We start from the raw sequence: 21,752 nt of genomic DNA, 5'->3' as shown, positions 1-21,752 counted from the left end.
TCGGTTTTTATCCTAATTCCTTTTCTTTTCTTTGAAACCTTTAAGCCCAGGTCCTTATTTGCTAATAAGGGTTCGTTCTTGTTTCATTTGAAACCTTCAAACACCTTTTGCTTCCTAAGTCATTAAACCTTTTAAAACTCAAAGAACCAAATTCGTATCAATCCGACACTACCTAATTTCGATCGGGAATCAATTACGACTCGTCTTTACATCCGAAATGAGCTCGTATCAGTTGGTATCAGAGCTAGTTAAATTAGGTACGTAAATCGTAGTTTCAAAAAAAAAGAAGAAGAGAAATTCAAAAAAAAAATTTTGAAAAAAAATCGAAAAAAATTGAAAAAAAATTGTATACGGTCTAGGTGCGGACGAAAAGAACGTGAAATATCCGTAAAAAAAAAGAGTCTGGAGACACTTCAACAAAAATTTTGCCAAAATCACATTCCACACTAGTTTATATCCATCTTAGTGAAATTTCACGCTATTAAAAAAAATTTCAAGTGTGATTTTTTTTGTTCCGAACAAGTGATTCTTCTTCTCCAATTAGTGAATTCATTTTATACGCCACATCTTCAAACCCTTCTTTCTTTCGATCCTACCCCAAACCATACAATTTTCCTTTGTTTAGCCCTTGAAGCCGACCTACAAGTGTGGATAAATCTAAGTAGCTTTTTAGAATATCGAGAGTTGGATTTGAGAGGTAAAAGGCAAGAGAGTACATCAAGATAAAAGCCAAAAATAGAGTGAAAACACGAGAGGTGTGAATTTTTTTCTTGTGAGAGAAATTGAGGTTTTGAGGTGAGGGTAATTTCTTATTTTTAATCATCACGTCTAGGAGCCCGGAACGACGAGCAACAAGTGGAGGAGCTTCGAACGCCGCTAGTGGAGGAGTTAATCTTCAACCAAGAAGGAATGTTCCCGGAGGCGGAGTGCCCGATTTTCAAGTTCAAGCAAGCGTGCGAGAAATCTCCCGTTTGTTCCAACCTCAATTCGATTCCCTTCATGAACGAATGGAACAAATGGAGGAATGAAGCCAACGTGCGAACACCCCTCCTATTCCGAGAAGAGAGCAAGAACGTCCGTGGCAACATGCAAATGATCTATATGAAGCAAGTGACGTTGAAAGTGATCGAGCTTCGCGACAAAGTGCAAGGCGACAAGGCCAACGAGTACGGGGACTAAGAGATCGAGAGCGGCCCGATGATGACTTAAAGAATCTTAAGATGGCGATTCCTGCTTTTCAAGGAAGGTCGGATCCCGAGGCCTATCTTGAATAGGAGAAGAAGGTGGAATTAGTTTTCGAGTGCCACAATTACTCGGAAAGCAAGAAGGTGAAGTTAGCTGCTATAGAATTCTCCGACTATGCCATAATATGGTGGGATCAACTCACGTTGAGCCGAAGACGCAATGGAGAACGTCCCGTGTCAACATGGGCGGAAATGAAAGCAATAATGAGAAAGTGATTCATTCCTGCTTATTACCACCGGGAATTGTATCAAAAGCTTCAAAGCCTAACTCAAGGCCAACGAAGCGTGGAGGATTACTACAAGGAAATGGAAGTGGCCATGATCCGTGTCGATGTGGAGGAAGATCGAGAAGCCACCATGGCCCGATTTCTCACCAGCCTTAACCGAGATATTGCAAATATTGTGGAGCTACACCACTATGTCGAGGTCATTGATATGGTCCATATGGCCATCAAAGTCGAAAAGAAACTAAAGAGAAAAGGTACGTCCTGTTCTTTCCCTAATACTTCTTCTACGACTAAGTGGGGGCAAGGGACCAACAAACGTGACATGCCGAGTCGGAATAAAGAAGTAAGTGGAGCCACTAAATTCAACAAACCGATTGCTGAATCGAGTAAAAGAAAGATGGATACCCAACCACATAGATCCCGAGACATAAAATGCTTCAAATGCCTTGGAAGGGGCTACATCACAAGCCAATGTCTGAACCAGAATGCGATGTTCATTCGGGATGATGGAGAGATTGAGTCCGAAGGTGAACAAGAGAATGAGGCTGTTGAACCAAATGAAGAAGAGGAAGAAGTCGAACAAGCCGAGAATGGAGAAATCTTGGTTGTGAAAAGAAGCCTTACTTTGCAAGGTGCCGAAAATGATCAACAACGCGAGAACATCTTCCATACACGATGCCAAGTGAATGGTAAGATTTGTTGCGTTATAATTGATGGGGGAAGTTGAACAAATGTGGCTAGTACATTGATGGTGGAAAAACTCGGATTGGCCACCACTAAACATCCCCATCTGTATAAACTCCAATGGCTTAACGATGGTGGAGAATTGAAGGTAACAAAGCAAGTTCTTATCTCGTTCACAATTGGAAAATATCAAGATGAAGTAATGTGTGACGTTGTACCGATGCATGCGGGGCATCTTCTTTTGGGACACCCGTGGCAATTTGACAAGCGAGCAATTCATGATGGATACACAAATCGTTTCTCTTTTAAGCATATGGGACGAATGGTGACACTAGCTCCATTATCACCGAAACAAGAATATGAAGATCAACTCAAAATGAGGAGTTCGATTGAAAAATCAAAAGAAATCGAGAGAGAGCAAAAAAATGAAAAGAATAAAGAAAAGAGTGAAGAAAAGAAGAAAAACAAAAAGGATGAGTGATAAAAAAAAAAGAGTGATTCAAAAGAAAAAGAAATGAGTGATGAGAGTGAAAAAAAAATTTGTTTGTAAAAGAGATGGAAGTTCGAAAATCGATGTTATTGAAACAACCTTTGTTGGTTCTTTTGTACAAGGAAAGCTTGCTTGGTACTAACGAGTTTGATGATAAGATACCTCCTTCTATTTTGTCTGTTTTGCAGGATTTTAAAGATGTTTTCCTGAAAGAAATCCTGAGTGGGTTACCACCTATTCGTGGAATCGAACATCAAATAGATCTTGCACCGGGAGCCGCGATTCCAAACTGACCTGCCTATCGAAGCAATCCTGAAGAGACGAAAGAACTACAAAAGCAAATGAATGAACTTCTTGAAAAAGGCTATGTGCGTGAAAGCCTCAGTCCATGCGCCGTGCCTGTTTTGCTCATTCCGAAGAAGGATGGAACATGGAGGATGTGTGTGGACTGCCGTGCAATTAATAAGATAACCATTAAGTATCGTCATCCTATACTGCGATTGGATGATATGCTTGATGAACTAAGTGGCGCAAGTTTGTTTTCAAAAATTGATTTTAAAAGTGGTTATCACCAAATACGGATGCACGAGGGAGACGAGTGGAAGACTGCTTTCAAAACAAAGCATGGGCTTTACGAATGGCTCGTTATGCCATTTGGCTTAACAAACGCCCCGAGCACATTCATGAGGCTTATGAATCACGTTTTGAGGCCTTTTATTGGTAGATTTTGCATAGTATACTTCGAAGATATATTGATCTATAGTAAAAATTTGGATGAACATGTTTTACATCTAAAAGCTGTTTTGGAAGTATTGAGAAAAGAAACCTTGTATGCTAATCTGAAGAATTGTTATTTTTGCACTAACAAGGTTGTGTTTTTAGGTTTTGTTGTTAGCTCGAAAGGCCTTGAAGTCGATCAAGAGAAGATCAAGGCGATCCAAGAATGGCCCCATCCGACGAATATCTCCCAAGTTCGAAGTTTCCATGGATTAGCAAGTTTTTACCGTCGATTCGTGCCAAACTTCAGCACCTTAGCCGCACCCTTGACTGGGGTTATTCGTAAGAATTCCAATTTCATTTGGGGAGAGGAGCAAGAAAAATCATTTCTGAAAATTAAAGATTGTTTAACTCATGCACCGTTACTAGCATTGCCTAATTTTGATAAAACTTTCGAGTTAGAATGTGATGCATCAGGTTTTGGCATTGGAGCCGTGTTGATGCAAGATGGACGCCCTATCGCCTATTTTAGCGAGAAACTCAATGGTGCCGTCTTAAACTACCCGACGTACGACAAGTAGCTGTACTCGTTGATTCGAGCCTTAGAGACGTGGCAGCATTATCTTTGGCCCAAGGAATTCGTAATACACACCGACCATGAGTCCTTGAAGTATTTGAAAGGGCAACACAAGTTGAATAAGCGGCATGCTAAGTGGGTAGAATTTCTCGAATCTTTTCCATACGTTATTAAATATAAAAAAGGTAAGGAAAACGTAGTGGCTGATGCACTATCTCGGAGGTATGCTTTACTAAATGTTTTGGATGCAAAATTGATGGGGTTTGTATTTCTCAAAGACTTATATGTCGAAGATGTTGATTTTGGTGAACATTTCAGGTTATGCGAAAAAGGAGCTTATGAGAAGTACTATCGGCATGATGGGTACTTATTCCGAGAAGGGAAGCTTTGTATACCCCAAGGGTCCGTTCGAGAGGTGTTGATTGAGGAAGCGCATAGTGGTGGATTAATGGGGCACTTCGGAGTTGCCAAGACCTTAGCCACACTCAACGAACACTTCTTTTGGCCCAAGATGCGAAGAGATGTTGAACGATTTTGTAATCGATGCATTGCTTGCAAGCGGCTAAATCACGAATAAAGCCCCACGGTTTGTATAAGCCATTGCCCATTCCCGAAACCCCTTCGTCTGATATCTCTATGGATTTCGTGTTAGGGTTACCAAGGAGTAAAAATAGACGAGATTCAATATTTGTGGTTGTAGATAGGTTTTCAAAAATGGCTCATTTTATAGCATGTCATAAAACTGATGATGCCGTGAATATTGCTAACTTATTTTTCAAAGAAGTAGTCAGGTTGCATGGCATGCCTAGGACGATTGTGTCCGACCGAGACGCGAAGTTTCTTAGCCATTGTTGGAGGACACTATGGGGGCGCCTTGGAATGAAGTTTCTGTTTTCAACCACTTGCCATCCGCAAACGGACGGCCAAACCGAAGTGGTCAATCGGATTTTGTCTACATTGCTTCGAGCTATCATCCGGAAAAATTTGAAGGCTTGGGAAGAATGCTTGCCACATGTGGAGTTTGCGTACAATCGAGCTGTTCATTCAGCTACCAAATTTTCTCCTTTTGAAATTGTCTATGGTTTCAATCCGCTAACACCACTAGATTTAATGCCATTGCCTTCTAACCAACTTATACATGTAGATGGAAAGCACAAAGCTGATTTTGTCAAGCAATTGCACCAATGAGTTCGAGACAATATTGAAGCCAAGACCAAGAACTATGAACAACATGCTAATAAAGGTCGCAAGTGAGTTGTGTTCGAGCCGGGAGATTGGGTTTGCTGCATATGCGCAAGGAGAGATTTCCTCTGCAAAGGCAATCCAAACTTCTTCCGAGAGGGGATGGACTCTTTCAAGTCCTTGAGTGAATTAACGATAACTCTTATAAATTGGACTTGCCTGGTGAATACAATGTTAGTACAACCTTTAATGTTTCTGATTTGTCTCTGTTTGATGCTGATTGCGATTTGAGGACAAATCGTTCTGAAGAGGAGGGGAATGGTGTGAGCTCGCCTATGAACAACGAAGAGTTCGAACGAGCAGCAATCACGTTGCCCATTGGTCCAATAACGCGAGCTAGAGCTAAACGTTTCAAAGATGCTATTTCAGAAATGGTGGAACGGGTTGTGGAAAATGATAGCAAGGAGTTTAAAAACGAGCTGAACATATTCAACTTCTTTGAAGCTGAATTTCGTTCTAGCTAATTAAATTGCTGCTGGAGTTTTAGACCATTTAAATAAGTTTTATTACAGCTTATAAATATGTCTTTAGTTAATATAAGTGTTTAATATGTCTTGATCTAGTTGAATTAAAAGATGTCTTGATTTCATTTAGTTTGTCTAAATTAATACATGTCTTAAATTTGTCCAAATTAATTTATGTGTCATGTTTTATTAATATTTAAGTTGCTTCAATGTTAAATTAGGATGTTCACATTATGCCTTATTTAGTTCAGCTAAATTTGTTTGAAATTAATTAAGTTCATGTGTGTTTTTAGGTGCAGTCGAATTTGAAGATTCATTGGGCAGATTCATGCATGAAGATTCAATGGATGTGAAGATGCATGCATGTTGGATTCAATGCACCAAACGATTCATGCATGGAATGCATTAAACAAGGTGTGCTGATTTTTGAAGTCTTCTATGTGACCATTCGGCCAAAAGAGATGATTCTTCATCCTCCAAGGCTGCCATTTATTTCCTTCACATTGCTGGATACATTTTGGCCACTCGGTTCATGGTGTTCACACTCTAAAGGCTCTTCAAAACCGTCCATTCACACCTAATGTGGCTGCTCAAGTACTCTCTTTATTATTGATAATTTTTCAGCAAGAGTTACCTATTGAATGCTCATTTAAGCCCATTAGCCGAATGTAGCTACTACATGCATCTCCAAGGTTCATTTGCTTAATGTGGAAGCTTCATGCATGGTCACCATTCAGCCGAACCTACATTGGCCATTTTTGTTCAATGTTTGCTTAGAAACTAAGTCTAGAATATGTCCATTCGGCTACTAGGCATTAGGCTAAAAATAGTTACTCATTTTCTTATAAAAGGACTTTTGACAAATTTCTGAATGAAATATCATTTTTGTGAGGCAATTCACTCTCTTTATTCTCCAAAGCTCAAATTGACTTATCTTCAACGAGTGGCGTCAATCTGACTTTGTTTCGAACTTATCACCATTGATGTGGCGTTCCTCATACCGTAGGTTCCTATTTTGCTAAATAGAGGGTCTCAGTTTTTATCCTAATTCCTTTTCTTTTCTTTAAAACCTTTAAGCCAGGGTCCTTATTTGCTAATAAGGGTTCGTTCTTGTTTCATTGGAAACCTTCAAACACCTTTTGCTTCCTAAGTCATTAAACCTTTTAAAACTCAAAGAACCAAATTCGTATTAATCCGACACTACCTAATTTCGATCGGGAATCAATTACGACTCGTCTTTACATCCGAAACGAGCTCGTATCAGAAGACTTGTTCAAGGTAGTAGGACGGTGGATGAATATTTGAAGGAGATGGAGATGCTCGTTCAGAGAGCTAATGTGGAGGAGGATGAAGAAACAACTATGGTTTGATTTATTGATGGTTTGAACAGGCCGATAGCCAATACATTGGGGCTACAAACTTACATTGATTTGGACGAAGCAGTTCACAAAGCCATTGAGATCGAGCAACAATTAAAGGAACAAAGGTTTGGGTCCTTCTCTACTTCACAATATTACCGAGGTAACAATTCCAATTCTGATTTTAAGAGTTCAAAATCACCTTTTGTTACTAATAAGTCTTCTTTGAGTAACAAGCAACCAGATTGGAAAAAAGGGGCTCCTGTTAAAACGCAAACACTTTCTAAGCAGCCCAATTTAGGTGATTCAAATATGAAGAGGACTCGTAAGATTGAATGTTTTAAGTGCAAAGGGCGTGGTCATTATAGTAGGGAATGCCCTAACACGAGATTACTTCTTCTGAAAGATAATGGTGAGTACACTTCTGACTCTGATAAAACAGATCCAGATATGCCAGAACTTGTGGATGATAGTGATAATGGTGAAGAGTTGGTTAAACCACCAAAAGAAGGGGACTTTACTGATTTTCAATGCCTTGTAGTTCGCCGAACCCTTAACATTCAGATGAAAGATGATGATAACCAAAGGACGAATATTTTCCATTCTTAGTGTTTTATTAAAGGTAACTTATGTGATAGGGGGTTGCGCGTGGACCAAGATTGAGTTGCCAAGTCACGAGGAAACTCCTACGAGGCTCTATCGAACAGATCTGAAATCAAAACGACAAATAAGATTAAAAGTAATTCAGAACGAAATTAAATCCCCAAAAACAACTAAGAACAGCCAAGAATCAAAGAACTTATGAGTAGATGTTATTTCGGAATGCAAGAACACGAAATCAATCTCCAAGATTGATTTCCCAACCAGCCGAATGATTCGGCCCAATTGAACACCCAAGTTGATTTCCCCAAATTCTAGCAACCGAATGGCCCCCAATCAGAATATGTAAGGAATGACAAGAACCCTAGAAATTGGGGATTTAAGGTCGATTCCTTGCTGCTAACAAAAGAAAGATTTATCGATTCTTTAATATGGAAAGGGCTGAAAACAAAACAAGAAGAGCAAATAGATCAATAAAGAATCGGCACAAAACAGAAATAAAGAAAAGAAATTGAATAGCAAGTAATTTAACAAGATAGGTCCTAAGAAGCCTTGAAAACCCGAAAGAATTCACAACTCCCTTCAAATGGCTCTAATCTCCCCTCCAAAGAGTATCTATGGAAAGAAGAAGGCTGAAGATGGCTCCCATAATCAAAAGATTGCTAAAACAAATTCTAAAGAAAAATCAAGAGAGAATTTTTGGAGAAAACCTCAAAAAAAATTATGCTCTTAACAAATCTGAAAATTTGATTAAATTCTAAGTAGTGAATACAATGGGTGGCCGACCATCACTTATATAGGCCTCAAACTAATCCTAATCTCATTAGGAAACTTAAAAATTAACCCTAAATAATAAAAATAATAAAAGAATTTCGGCCTAACACTTAAATGGGCTGTTTTGGGCCGAATTTTGACATGTAATATCTCTAGAGCCTAAAAAATTAAATTAACAAATAAAATGTTTACAAATTGGGCCCTTTGATATTTTGGCCTGATTTTCAACTAAGTATGTGTGGATTTCTTGATTGGGCTTGGAATTTGCTTATTGGACCTCGCCTTCAAGAAATTGGGCTTGTATTCCATCTTCTACTAAAATTGGTTCGTTGATGCTCGTAACGGAGATCCAATGAGCTTTGGGTGCAAGATTCAGTTTCTTGGACCAAGACTTCCAAGATTTGAAATCTCGATTTTCTTGATTCTTGATTCTTGAAATCGCTCCAAACAGCAAAATTGGGCCGAGATTCGGTTTCTTGATTTTCTTAAAAACAATAAAGTGAATCTTGATTTTCTTGATTTGAGCCCATCACCTTCTTGAGCTTGGGTTGGGCCTTTGTGACTCGTATCATTATGTAGTGAGTAGCTATTTGGTGGATTCTTTAAAGTTTCCTTGTACCAAACACCCTAAGTCAGTATCACCTTCAAGGCTTAATGAATGTTCAAGTTAAAGTTACTGAAAGGTCCTTGGTCACTTTTAAGCTTGGGAATTATGAGGATGAAGTATGGTGTGATGTGGTCCCAATGCATGCGGCACACTTGCTCCTTGGACGGCCTTGGCAATTTGATCGCGATGTTACACACCAAGGTAAACTTAATTGATACTCCTTTGTGTTTAAAGGTAGGAAATTCACTTTTGCTCTTTTAAACCCCACTGATGTATATAAAGATCAATTGAAGATGATGAAATTTTGTGAGGGGGTAAGGGAGAAAGGACAAGTACAAAAGACAGAGAGAAAAGAGGCTAGTAGTGGAAAAAGTCCAAATTTAAAAAGCCCAAAGTTGAGTGAATCCACAAGTGGTAAAATGAGCGGAAAAATTTTTTTGGCCACAAAAAAAGATGTGAGGAGAGCCCTACTCAATAAACAGCCTTGTATCCTTGTGAGGTTTAGGCAAAATTATTTATCTTTATCTAACGTTAACGAAAATTTGCTTAGTATGTTTCAGTCTCTTTTGCAGGATTATGAAGATGTTTTTAGTGAGGCCCCTAAAGGTTTACCACCTTTACGAGGGATAGAACATCAAATTGACTTAGTACCCGGAGCTTCAATCCCAAATCGACTAGCCTATAGATGCAATCCCGAGGAGACAAAGGAATTGCAAAGGCAAGTTGAGGAGTTACTAGAAAAAGGGTACATTCGCGAGAGCCTAAGTCATTGTGCCATTCCTGTCTTATTGGTACCAAAGAAAGATGGTACGTATCGAATGTGTGTTGATTGCCGTCCAATCAACAAAATAACGGTAAAGTATTGACACCCAATTCCTAGACTTGATGATATGCTTGATGAATTACATGGTTAAGTTATATTTACTAAAATTGATTTAAAAAGCGGTTATCATCAAATTCGAATGAGGAAGGGATGAATGGAAAACAACCTTTAAAACAAAATTTGATTGTATGAATGGTTAGTTATGCCTTTCGCCTTACTAATCCACCTACTACATTTATGAGATTAATGAATCATGTTTTAAGGCTTCACTTGGGTAAATTTGTAGTAGTTTACTTTGATGATATTTTAATTTACTCCAAGTCATTAGATGATCATGTTTTCCATGTTAGAACCGTTTTGGATATTCTCATGAGCTGAAAATTATTTGCCAACCTTGATAAATGCACATTCTGTTGTGATAAACTAATATTCTTAGGTTTCATAGTTAGTGCTCAAGGTATTCATGTCGATGAGGACAAAGTCAAGGCAATCAAGGAGTGGCCAACTCCTAAATCGGTAACTGAGGGAGATCTTTCCATAGTTTAGCTAGTTTTTATAGATGATTTGTGAAAGATTTCTCTACTATTGCTGCCCCATTGACAGAAGTTATAAAGAAATCAGTGGGTTTCAAATGGGGTGAAACCCAAGAAAAGGCTTTTCAGACCTTAAAAGATAAGTTATGTTCTGCTCCTCTTCTCAAATTACCTGGTTTTTCTAATACTTTTGAGCTTGAATGTGATGCTTCAGGAATTGGAATTGGCACCATTTTAATGCAAGATAAGCAACCTATTGCTTATTTTAGTGAGAAATTGAATGGTGCACAGTTAAACTACTCGACTTATGACAAAGAACTTTTGGCATTGGTTCGTGCACTTCAAGTATGGCAACATTATTTGCTTCCTAATGAGTACAGCCCATTTAAGTGGCCAGCCGAATTTCCCTATTATTTTTCTTAATTAGGTTTAATTTTTAAGTTCTCCTAATGAGATTAGAAATAGTAGAAGGCCTATATAAGAGATGGCCGGCCACCCTTTGTATTCATTACTCAATACATTAAAATTTCAGTTTTTGTTAAAGTGCAGAATTTTTTTTGGGGATTTCTCCAAGAATTCTCTCTTGAGCTTTCTTTAGAAGTTGTTTTAACAAACTTGTGATTGTGGGAGCCATCTTCAACCTTCTTCTTGCCATTGATATTCTTTGGAGGGGAGATTAGAGCCGTTTGAAGGGATTTGTGAAATCTTTCGAGATTTCAAGGATCTTTAGGACTTATCTTTTATTTCTTGCTGTTTCGATTTCTTTATTTATTTTCTCTTGTGTCAATTCTTGATCTCATTTGTTTGCTGTTATTCTTGTGTTTTTCCAACCATATTCCAACTCTAAGAATCGATTAATTCTTCCTTCGTTGGCAGCAAGGGGTCGTCCTCAAAATCCCCTAATTCTAGGGTTTGGCCGATTGGGTTATAATCTGTTTGGGGGTCAATCGATTGCTGGAATTTGGAAAAATCATCTTGGATGTTCAATTAGACTAAATCGCATCCTTTATTCACTTCTTGAATCGTTCAATTCCATTGTTCTCTTTCTTTGTTTCTTGCTGCTCCTTTAATTGAATTTGGGAATTTAAATTCAAATCTAATTCGGTTTAATCTTAATCTTTATTTTTGTTTTCAGATCTGTTCGCCTAGGATCTTTCGTAGGAGTTTCTCGTGACTTGGCAACTCGATCTTGGTCCGCGCGCAACCCCATATCATTCAATCTCACGAGTCCTCTTCATATTTGGATCACCTAAATTGGGCTACTTAGAAGGTGTTTGCGTTTTAACAGGATCCCCTTTTTTCCAATCTGATTGCTTGTTACTCAAAGTGATGTGAGCTTGCCTACGAACCAAGTAGAGATCAAACAAGAAGATATTAATCTACCTCTTGGTCCGATAACGGTAGCTAGAGCTAAACGATTCAAAGATGCTATTTCAGCAATTGTGGAACGAATTGAGGAAAAAGATAGCAAGGAGCTTAGAGACGAGCTTAACATTTTCAACTTCTTTGAAGCCGAATTTGTTCCAGCTAATTAATTTGTTGCTGGAATTTTTGAACCATTTAAATAAGCTTTAGTTAAGTTTTTACTACAGCTTATAAATATGTCTTTAATTAATTTAAGTGTTTAATATGTCTTGATTTAGTTAAATTAAAGGTGTCTTGATGTCATTTAGTTTGTCTAAATTATTACATGTTTTAAATCTGTCCAGCAGAATTTATGTGTTATGATTTGTTAATATTTAAGTTGTCTCAATGTTATTTAGGATGTTCACATTATGTTTTAATTTAATTCAGCTGATTTGGATTGATTTAATTAAGTTCATGTGTTTATTTTAGGTACAAATTAATTTGAAGATTCATTGGATAGATTCATGCATGAAGATTCAATGGATGTGAAGATGCATGCATATTGGATTCATGCACCTAATGATACATGCATGGAATGCATTCAAATTGGTGTGCTGATTTTTAAGTTTTCTATGTGTCCATTCGGCAAAAGAGATGATTTTCATTCTCCAAAGTCGCCATTTATTTCCTTCACATTGCTAGAAATCTTTTGGCTATTCGGTTCATGGTGTTCACACTCTAAGGCTCTTCAAAACCATCCATTCACACCTGATATGGCTGCTCAAGTACTCTCTTTATTATTGGTAATTTTTCAGCAAGAGTTGCCCATTGAATGCTCATTTAAACCCATTAGCCGAATGTAGCTGCTACATGCATTTCCAAGATCCATTTGCTTAATGTGGAAACTTCATAGTTGGTCACAATTTAGCCGAATCTACATTGCCTATATTCATGAAGTTAAGCTGAATTTTAGTTCATTGTTTTGCTTAGAAATTAAGTTTTGAACTTGTCCATTCGGCTACTAGTTGAAAGTCTATAAATAGTTTCTGTTTTTCTTGTAAAAGGACTTTTGACAAATTTCTGAATGAAATATCATTTTAGTGAGGCAATTCACTTCTTTATTCTCCAAAGCTCAAATTGACTTATCTTCAACGAGTGGCGTCAATCTGACTTTGTTTCGAACTTATCACCATTGGTGTGGCGTTCTTCATACCGTAGGTTCCTATTTTGCTAAATTGAGGGTCTCGGTTATTATCTTAATTCCTTTTCCTTTCTTTGAAACCTTAAGCCCGGGTCCTTATTTGCTAATAAGGGTTCGACTTGTTTCTTCAAAATATGCATCAAACAACACTCTATCAAACTCCTTTGTTTCCCAAAGCCATTTAATTTTAAACACCAAGACTTGAATTTGTTTTGAAACCGACACTACCTAATTTCAATCGGAATTAGTACGACTCGTCACATCTTTCAAATGAGCTCGTATCACAAAGAAGACTTATTAGTAACAAAAGGTGATTTTGAACTCTTAAAATCGAATTGGAATTGTTACCTCGGTAATATTGTGAAGTAGAGAAGGACCTAAACCTTTGTTCCTTTAATTGTTGCTCGATCTCAATGGCTTTGTGAACCGCTTCTTCCAAATCAATGTAAGTTTGTAGCCTCAATGTATTAGCTATCACCGCTCAAACCATCAATAAATCGAACCATAGTTGTTTCTTCATCCTCCTCCACATTAGCTCTCTGAACGAGCATCTCCATCTCCTTAAAATATTCATCCACCGTCCTACTACCTTGAACAAGTCTTCTCAGCTTTGTTTTAATTTCTCTATAGTAGTGAGGTGGAATAAACCTTTTACGCATAATCTGTTTCAACTCATCCCATGTCGAAATCTCACCTTCATAATTCCGATGACGATTTACCCCAAGTTGAGTCCACCAACTTAATGCATAATCTGAAAATTCCAGCATTGGTAATGCTACCTTTTCATCATCTGGACATTTATAGTACCGAAACATAAGTTCAATCTTACATTCCCATTCACAATAAGCTTCTGGATCATTCTTACCACAAAATTGGGGAATTGTGAACTTCGGTTTTGCCAAAGAAGGTTGTCCACGATCATGAAAATCAAAATCAGTTCTAGTGACACGTCGAGGACCGCGCCTGATGTGCGCACGCTCACACCAACAAAGCAAACTGATCCGGAGGTCTTACCATTAGGACCTATTACTCGATCTAAGGCAAAGAAATTCAGGGAAGCCTTGTTCCTTACTTGTGCTACGATTCCAGATTTATTCGATCATGTTCATGCCTTAGAACATAGGCTTTATAACATGTTGCATGCTAATATGTGATGTATTTAGGTTCTACTACATTATTATGTATGTATTTAAGTATGTTTTGGTGTTGATTTGATGTTGTTTGTGCTTTAATGAATAAGATTGCAAGTGTTTACAGCTTGTATTAGTGTAGAAACTAAGCTCTATAATGTGTTACATACTTGAAGTGTAACATTTGCATTTGTTCCTTTGAGTGTATAAGTGTGTTTGCATTATGTTTACAAACTTGTTAATAAGTTTTCAATAAGTTTGCATTACTTTAATGCATGTTTGTTTTGTTTACCATAAGGAAACGTAATGGACAAAGAACTTAAGATCTCATTTCTAGCTCGGTTGAAGCTCAAATATGTGCATGCAGACTCATCTCACTTCGAAATAGTTACGAAAGATTGTTTCACTCATTTCATTTCAAGACATTTCTAGCTAGCTCAAAACTCACTCCACCACTCAACTCCACTTCTTGAGTCCGTAGCAAATGAAACATGTCCTATGTAAGGTCAAGTGTCCTATGCATTTGTGGCAGCCCATGTGGCGTCCAAACATGTGAGGAGCACATGACCGCTTGTGCAAGAGTGTGTGTGTGCATGTGTAGCCGAATATACAAGGATAAGAACAAGGGAGGTTGTCGTTTGAAATTTAAATGTATGGTCGCTATTAAAATGATGCCAAAAGGAGTTATAACTTCTTATTTTAAACCCTTTTGATTACAACCACAATTTCCATTCAACACCCTCTTTGTACTTATAAATACATATTAAAATGATGTATTTAGGTTAGATGATTTATGAAAACAATTACGTTTGAGACTTTCTCTCAATTTCGGTTCTTCATTGAACTTTCCTTGGCATTTCAGACTTAGTTTTTTGTGTCAAATTTTCTTGATACATCGGGTTCCTAGATCGCTATCTAGAGGGTCCAAGTCCTTTTGACGTTGAACAGATTCGATTCGGGTTTGCTCAGTAGATTGTGCAAGTTCTTTCGAGTTTAACGTTATTCTATTCCAACGATTACTTTTGCCATTGTTGAACACTCAAGTTGCTGCCTTGGCCGTTTCATGAAGCGGTCGACTTCACCGATTGAATTTCTATTTGTTTTAAACACCAACAACTTCATTTTCGTTCCATTTTTGTTCTTTTTTTTACCCATATTTTACCATGATTATTTCTTTAATTCCTTGCTGTTTTCTTGTTGCAGGAACGTGCTTACAACATTCCTAGATCCGTAACATACGAAGATAGTTTGTTTCATTAGGCTACATCGTATTTTCTGGTATCAGAGCATAGGGTTGGAATTGTTGTACTTTTCTTCTCCAACAAGAAAATTCAAAATTCAAAACAATATATATATATCAGTTTCGAAAATTCAAAAAAAAAATAACAACAAAAAGAGAAAGAAAAATCATATTCAAAAATAAAAAAAATAAAGGAGGAATTGAAATTTATCAAGTTTGGGAAAGAAAAAAAAAGTGTGTTTTGTTATGTTGAAATGTTGAATAATGTTTAGTTTTGTACTCTGTAATTGCGAAGTGCTTGGATATCAACCGAAACGAACTACTCTTATTTGTTCGGTGCTAGAAACGTTGTAAAGCACTTCTTTGCAGTAAGAAACTAAATTATTTAAATTCCATCATTTTTCCTTTGTTTATTTTATTTTCTTATCCTTTTACTCTTTTCTTATCCTTTCCCTTTGTTTATTTATTTTTTTCTCTCTCTAACCGTGTGTTTTCCTTATAGCCAACACAATTATAACAGGTTCTGAAATGTTCGATTAGTCCTTTAAAGAACTAAAACACGAGAAATTGTGAGGGAAAAAGGCATTGAGCGTTGTGAGAATGAAGGGAGACAAAAGAGTCATTCACGCATTCTCCCGAAAGTGAAACACGGCTACCGAGTGCTATTTTAGAGTGCAGTTCTTTGGAGTGAAAACTAAGAGGTTTTGAGAGTGTGTTGTGAGGACTTTTATTTTTGTTTTACTTAACTCATTATCTATATTCTTGTGTGTTGCTTTAGATGACAGGATCAGGAGATCGTAGTCGTGGTGGAGATCAACCACCAGATTTGCAAATGCAAGCTATTACTCGCACCTTGCAACGTCTATTAGAAAATGCATTAGAGCCTATACACTCTCGTTTGGACAAGATTGAATGGGGTGGTTCACAATCTGTCCATAATGAACAAAATGATGAAAATGACATTGAACATTCACCAAGGGTGAATCAACGACCAGGACGCACAGTTGACGATAATATTTCTAACATTAAAGTTGCCATACCTTCTTTTCGTGGACGTTCAGATCCGGATGCTTATCGACATGGGAAAGCAAGGTTGAACACGTTTTGAGTGTTATAACTACTCGAACGAAAAAAGTTCGACTAGCGACTATGGAGTTTGTTGACTATGCACTGGTATGGTGGGACCAATTACTGATTAGTCGACGACGTACAGGTGAAGGTCTAGTGAGAACATGGGAAGATATGAAGCGTATCATGCGGAGACGATTTGTTCCTTCTCACTATCATCGAGATTTATTACAGAAATTACAAACCTTGAAACAGGGCAACAGGAGCGCTGAGGACTATTTCAAGGGGATGGAGATGTCCATGATGCGTACAAACATAGTTGAGGACCGTGAGGTGACTATGGCTCGGTTTTTGGCAGGTTTAAATTCTGAAATAGAAAACATTGTTGAAATGCAACATTATGTTGAGTTGGATGACATGGTGGATATGGCGATCAAAATTGAGCGACAACAACGTAGAAAAGCTTCTACTCGAGGTAATACTCCATTTAAATCTTTTTTGAATCCTTTATATACCCCTAACAATGCCAGGAAACAAGCACCACAACCGCCATTACGGATTCGAGAGCCAGGCGAATCCAGCAAACCAAAGCCTCCAATTGCTGATAATGGACGTGGCAAACAACCAATGGTGGCACCAGAACGATCAAGAGATATTCAGTGCTTTAAGTGCCTTGGGAGAGGACATGTTGCTAGCTAGTGTCCTAATCGGAGGGTTATGTTGATGCGAGAAGATGGAGAGATCGAGTCAGATTCTGAGGAAGATGTACATGAACTCCCGACTAAAGAAGATGAAGAGAATGACCTAGAAGTTCTGAATCTGGTCAAGTTATGAAGATCATGGTTGTCAAACGTAGTTTGAATGTGCAACAGGTGCAAGACGAGCAACAACGTGAGACTATCTTTCACACACGATGCAAGGTTCAAGATAAGGTATGTGTTGTGATTATTAATAGTGGTAGTTGTACTAATGTTGCTAGTTCAGTGATGGTTGACAGATTAGGTCTTAAGACGACGAAGCATCCGAATCCGTACAAGTTGCAGTGGTTGAATGACGGTGGAGAACTTAAAGTGACGAAACAAGTGGTTGTACCATTTACAATTGGAAACTACAAGGACGAGGTCCTTTGTGATGTTGTGTCGATGGATGCTACTCACCTTCTTTTCGGGCGCCCTTGGCAGTATGACAAGAGGGCAATGCATGATGGTTTTACAAATCGATACTCTTTTATGCATGCAGGTAAGAAGATTACTTTGGCTCCTTTGACACCGAGTCAAGTAATTGAAGATCAAACAAGCTTGAAAAAGAGTAAGGAAGTTGCAAAGGAGAAGAAAAGATGAGCGATATGCAAGCGATGAGAAATCAAGAAATGTCTTTCCTCTCACCAATCCTTGTTTATTTTAATGTTTAAAGATCATTGTTTATTGGCTGAGTTCCCTGCTGATTTGCCTGCATCGATTGTGTCCCTTTTGCAAGAGTTTGAGGATGTGTTTCCGAAAGAAACACCGAAGGGATTACCACCTCTTCGTGGCATTGAGCACCAGATTGATTTCATTCCAGGTGCTACCATTCCAAATCGACCAGCTTATCGTACTAACCCTGAAGAGATGAAAGAGCTTCAAAGGCAAGTTACAGAATTGATGGACAAGGCTTATATTCGAGAAAGTCTGAGTCCATGTGCTGTTCCGGTGTTGTTAGTACCGAAAAAAGATGGGTCTTGGAGGATATGCGTAGATTGTAGAGCTGTGTATCAAATTACAATTAAGTATCGTCATCCTATTCCTAGACTTGATGACATGTTGGACGAGCTTTGCGGAGCCGTCATCTTCTCCAAAATAGACTTGAAGAGTGGATATCATCAGATTCGCATGCGAGAAGACGATGAATGGAAGACAACCTTCAAAAAAAAGCTAGGTTTGTATGAATGGTTAGTGATGCCTTTTGGTTTAAGTAATGCACCTAGTACTTTTATGCGACTAATGAATCATGTTCTGCGATCTTTTATTGGAAAGTTATGTGTTGTGTACTTTGATGACATTTTAGTTTATAGCAAGACTTTGCAGGATCACGTAGAACATCTGAGAGCTGTACTGCAGACTTTGAGAGAAGAAAGATTGTATGGTAACGTAGAGAAATGTGTGTTTTGTAATTGATGCACTTACATTTCTTGGTTACATTGTGAGTGCACAGGGTGTTGAAGTTGATCATGAGAAAATAAAGGCAATTCAGGAATGGTCACGACCGACATCGATTACTCAAGTTAGATCATTTCATGGTTTAGCTAGTTTTTATCGACGGTTTGTTCCTAACTTCAGTTCTATTACCGCACCCTTAACCGGAATTATTAAGAAGAATTCCAGCTTCTTGTGGGGTAAAGAATAAGAAGATGCCTTTCTAAAAATTAAGGATTGTTTGACAAAAGCACCAGTGTTAGCCTTACCTGACTTTGATATCACTTTTGAAATTGAATGTGATGCTTCTGGAGTTGGTATAGGCGCAGTTTTAATACAGGAAAAGAGGCCCGTTGCATATTTTAGTGAGAAACTGAGTGGAGCAACATTGAATTATCTAGTTTATGATAAAGAGATGTATGCACTGATTCGGGCATTGGAGACATGGCAGCATTACTTGTTGCCTAAGGAGTTTGTGATCCACACTGACCACGAGGCTTTACGATATATCACAGGTCAGCATAAATTGAACAAACGACATGATAAATGGGTTGAATTCTTAGAATCTTTTCCTTATGTCATTCGATACAAAAAAGGGAAAGATAATGTCGTTGCTGATGCATTATCACGCAGATATGTACTATTGAGTTATCTTGATTCACATTTGATCATGATTTTTGCGATAAGTATAATGCTTGTGAGAAAGGTGCAGATGGAAAATTCTACAGGCATGATGGATATCTTTTCAAAGAAAACAGGATATGCATTCCACAGGGTTCAATGCGTGAAATACTGATCCGTGAAGCACATGAAGGTGGATTGATGGGTCATTTTGGGGTCACTAAAACGTTACACACCTTAAAAGAGCATCTTTTCTGGCCTAAGATGCGCCGGACGTTGAACGCCATCTGTGAACGTTGTGTGACATGTAAGAAAGCAAAATCGAAGGTTTCACCACATGGTATGTACTTACCTTTACCTATTCTGAATCCCTTGACCGATATTGCAATGGACTTTATTTTGGGATTACCTCGAACTAGAACAGTCGGGATAGTATATTTGTTGTGGTTGATAGATTCTCAAGATGGCACATTTCATTTCATGCCATAAGACTGATGATGCTGTTAATGTGGCTAACTTGTTCTTTAAAGATGTTGTACGATTACATGGTATTCCTAGGTCGATTGTTTCTGACAGGGATGTGAAGTTTTTGAGTCATTTCTGGAGGACTCTTTGGAGTAAACTTGGTACGAAACTTATGTTTTCTACTACTTGTCATCCCCAGACTGATGGGCAAACTGAGGTTGTTAATAGAGTTTTATCTACTTTACTTCGATCCATCATTAAAAAGAACATCAAAACTTGGGAAGATTGTTTGCCACACGTTGAATTCGCTTATAACCATGCTGTACATTCTGCTACTAAGATGTCACCTTTTGAGGTTGTTTATGGCTTTAATCCTATTACGCCTCTAGATATGTTGCCTTTGCCGCAGGAACAGGTGATGAACAGGGACGGTAAAGCAAAAGCAGAATACATGAAGAAATTGCATCAATAGGTTAAGGAGAACCTCGAATGAAGGACTCAACAGTATACAAAGCAAGCAAACAAGGGCAGAAAGCGAGTCACCTTCGATGTGGGAGTTTGGGTTTGGGTTCATTTCCGAAAGGAACGATTTCCAGCCCAGAGGCGGTCCAAGCTATTACCGCGTGGTGATGGTCCTTTTCAAGTGTTGGAGAAAGTGAATGACAACGCCTACAAGTTAGACTTCCCGGGGGAATACAATGTGAGTGCCACATTTAATGTATCTGATTTAACCCCTTATGATGATTCTACAGATTTGAGGACAAATCCTTTTCCAGAAGGGGGCATGATGTGCGCACGCTCACACCAACAAAGCAAACTGATCCGGAGGTCTTACCATTAGGACCTATTACTCGATCTAAGGCAAAGAAATTCAGGGAAGCCTTGTTCCTTACTTGTGCTACGATTCCAGATTTATTCGATCATGTTCATGCCTTAGAACATAGGCTTTATAACCTGTTGCATGCTAATATGTGATGTATTTAGGTTCTACTATGTATTATGTGTGTATTTAAGTATGTTTTGGTATTGATTTGATGTTGTTTGTGTTTTAATGAATAAGATTGCAAGTGTTTACAGACTTGTATTAGTGTAGAAACTAAGCTCTATAATGTGTTACATCTTGAAGTGTAACATTTGCATTAGTTCCATTGAGTATATAAGTGTGTTTGCATTATATTTACACTTGTTAATAAGTTTTCAATAAGTTTGCATTACTTTAATGCATGTTTGTTTTGTTTACCATAAGGAAACGTAATGGACAAAGACTTAAGATCTCATTTCTAGCTCGGTTGAAGCTCAAATATGTCCATGCAGCTCATCTCACTCGAAATAGTTCGAAAGATTGTTTCCACTCATTTCACCAAGACATTTCTAGCTAGCTCAAAACTCAGCTCCACCACTCAACTCCACCGACGAGTCCGTATAATTGAAACGTGTCCTATGTAAGGGCAAGTGTCCTATGCATTTGTGGCAGCCCATGTGGCGTCCAAACATGTGAGGAGCACATGACCGATTGTGCACAAGAGTGTGTGTGCATGTGTAGCCGAATATACAAGGATAAGAACAAGGGAGGTATTAAAATGATGCCAAAAGGAGTTATAACTTCTTATTTTAAACCCTTTTGATTACAGCCACGAATTTCCATTCAACACCCCTCTTTTGTACTTATAAATACATATTAAAATGATGTATTCAGGTTAGATGATTTATGAAAACAATTACGTTTGAGAATTTCTCTCAATTTCGGTTCTTCATTGAACTTTCCTTGGCATTTCAGACTTAGTTTGTTGTGTCAAATTTTCTTGATACTTCGGGTTCCTAGATCGCTATCTAGAGGGTCCAAGTCCTTTTGACGTTGAACAGATTCGATTCGGGTTTTCTCAGTAGATTGTGCAAGTTCTTTCGAGTTTAACGTTATTCTATTCCAACGATTACTTTTTCCATTGTTGAACACTCAAGTTGCTGCCTTGGCCGTTTCATGAAGCGTTCGACTTCACCGATTGAATTTCTTTTTGTTTTAAACGCCAACAACTTCATTTTCCTTCCATTTTCGTTTGTTTTTACCCATATTTTACCATGATTATTTCTTTAATTCCTTGCTGTTTTCTTGTTGCAAGAACGTGCTTACAACATTCCTAGATCCGTAACATACGAAGATAGTCTGTTTCA

The 21,752-nt window shown here is 38.0% G+C and overlaps 1 protein-coding gene across 1 annotated transcript; it reads left to right on the top strand.

Moving 5' to 3' along the window:
* The first annotated feature begins 17,049 nt into the window (after positions 1-17,049).
* Positions 17,050-20,055, top strand: LOC105781450 (uncharacterized). Its single transcript, XM_052627313.1, has 9 exons — positions 17,050-17,148; positions 17,199-17,565; positions 17,740-18,019; positions 18,113-18,240; positions 18,390-18,442; positions 18,517-18,697; positions 18,821-19,012; positions 19,249-19,458; positions 19,649-20,055. The coding sequence occupies exons 1-9, from the start codon at positions 17,050-17,052 to the stop codon at positions 20,053-20,055; spliced, it is 1,917 nt and encodes a 638-aa protein (XP_052483273.1).
* The last annotated feature ends 1,697 nt before the right edge of the window (positions 20,056-21,752 follow it).

The sequence above is a fragment of the Gossypium raimondii genome, unplaced genomic scaffold (assembly GCF_025698545.1).
Source record: "Gossypium raimondii isolate GPD5lz unplaced genomic scaffold, ASM2569854v1 Contig00146, whole genome shotgun sequence".
In the NCBI taxonomy this organism is placed as follows: Eukaryota; Viridiplantae; Streptophyta; class Magnoliopsida; order Malvales; family Malvaceae; genus Gossypium; species Gossypium raimondii.
This window is presented reverse-complemented; position numbering and strand designations above follow the sequence as displayed.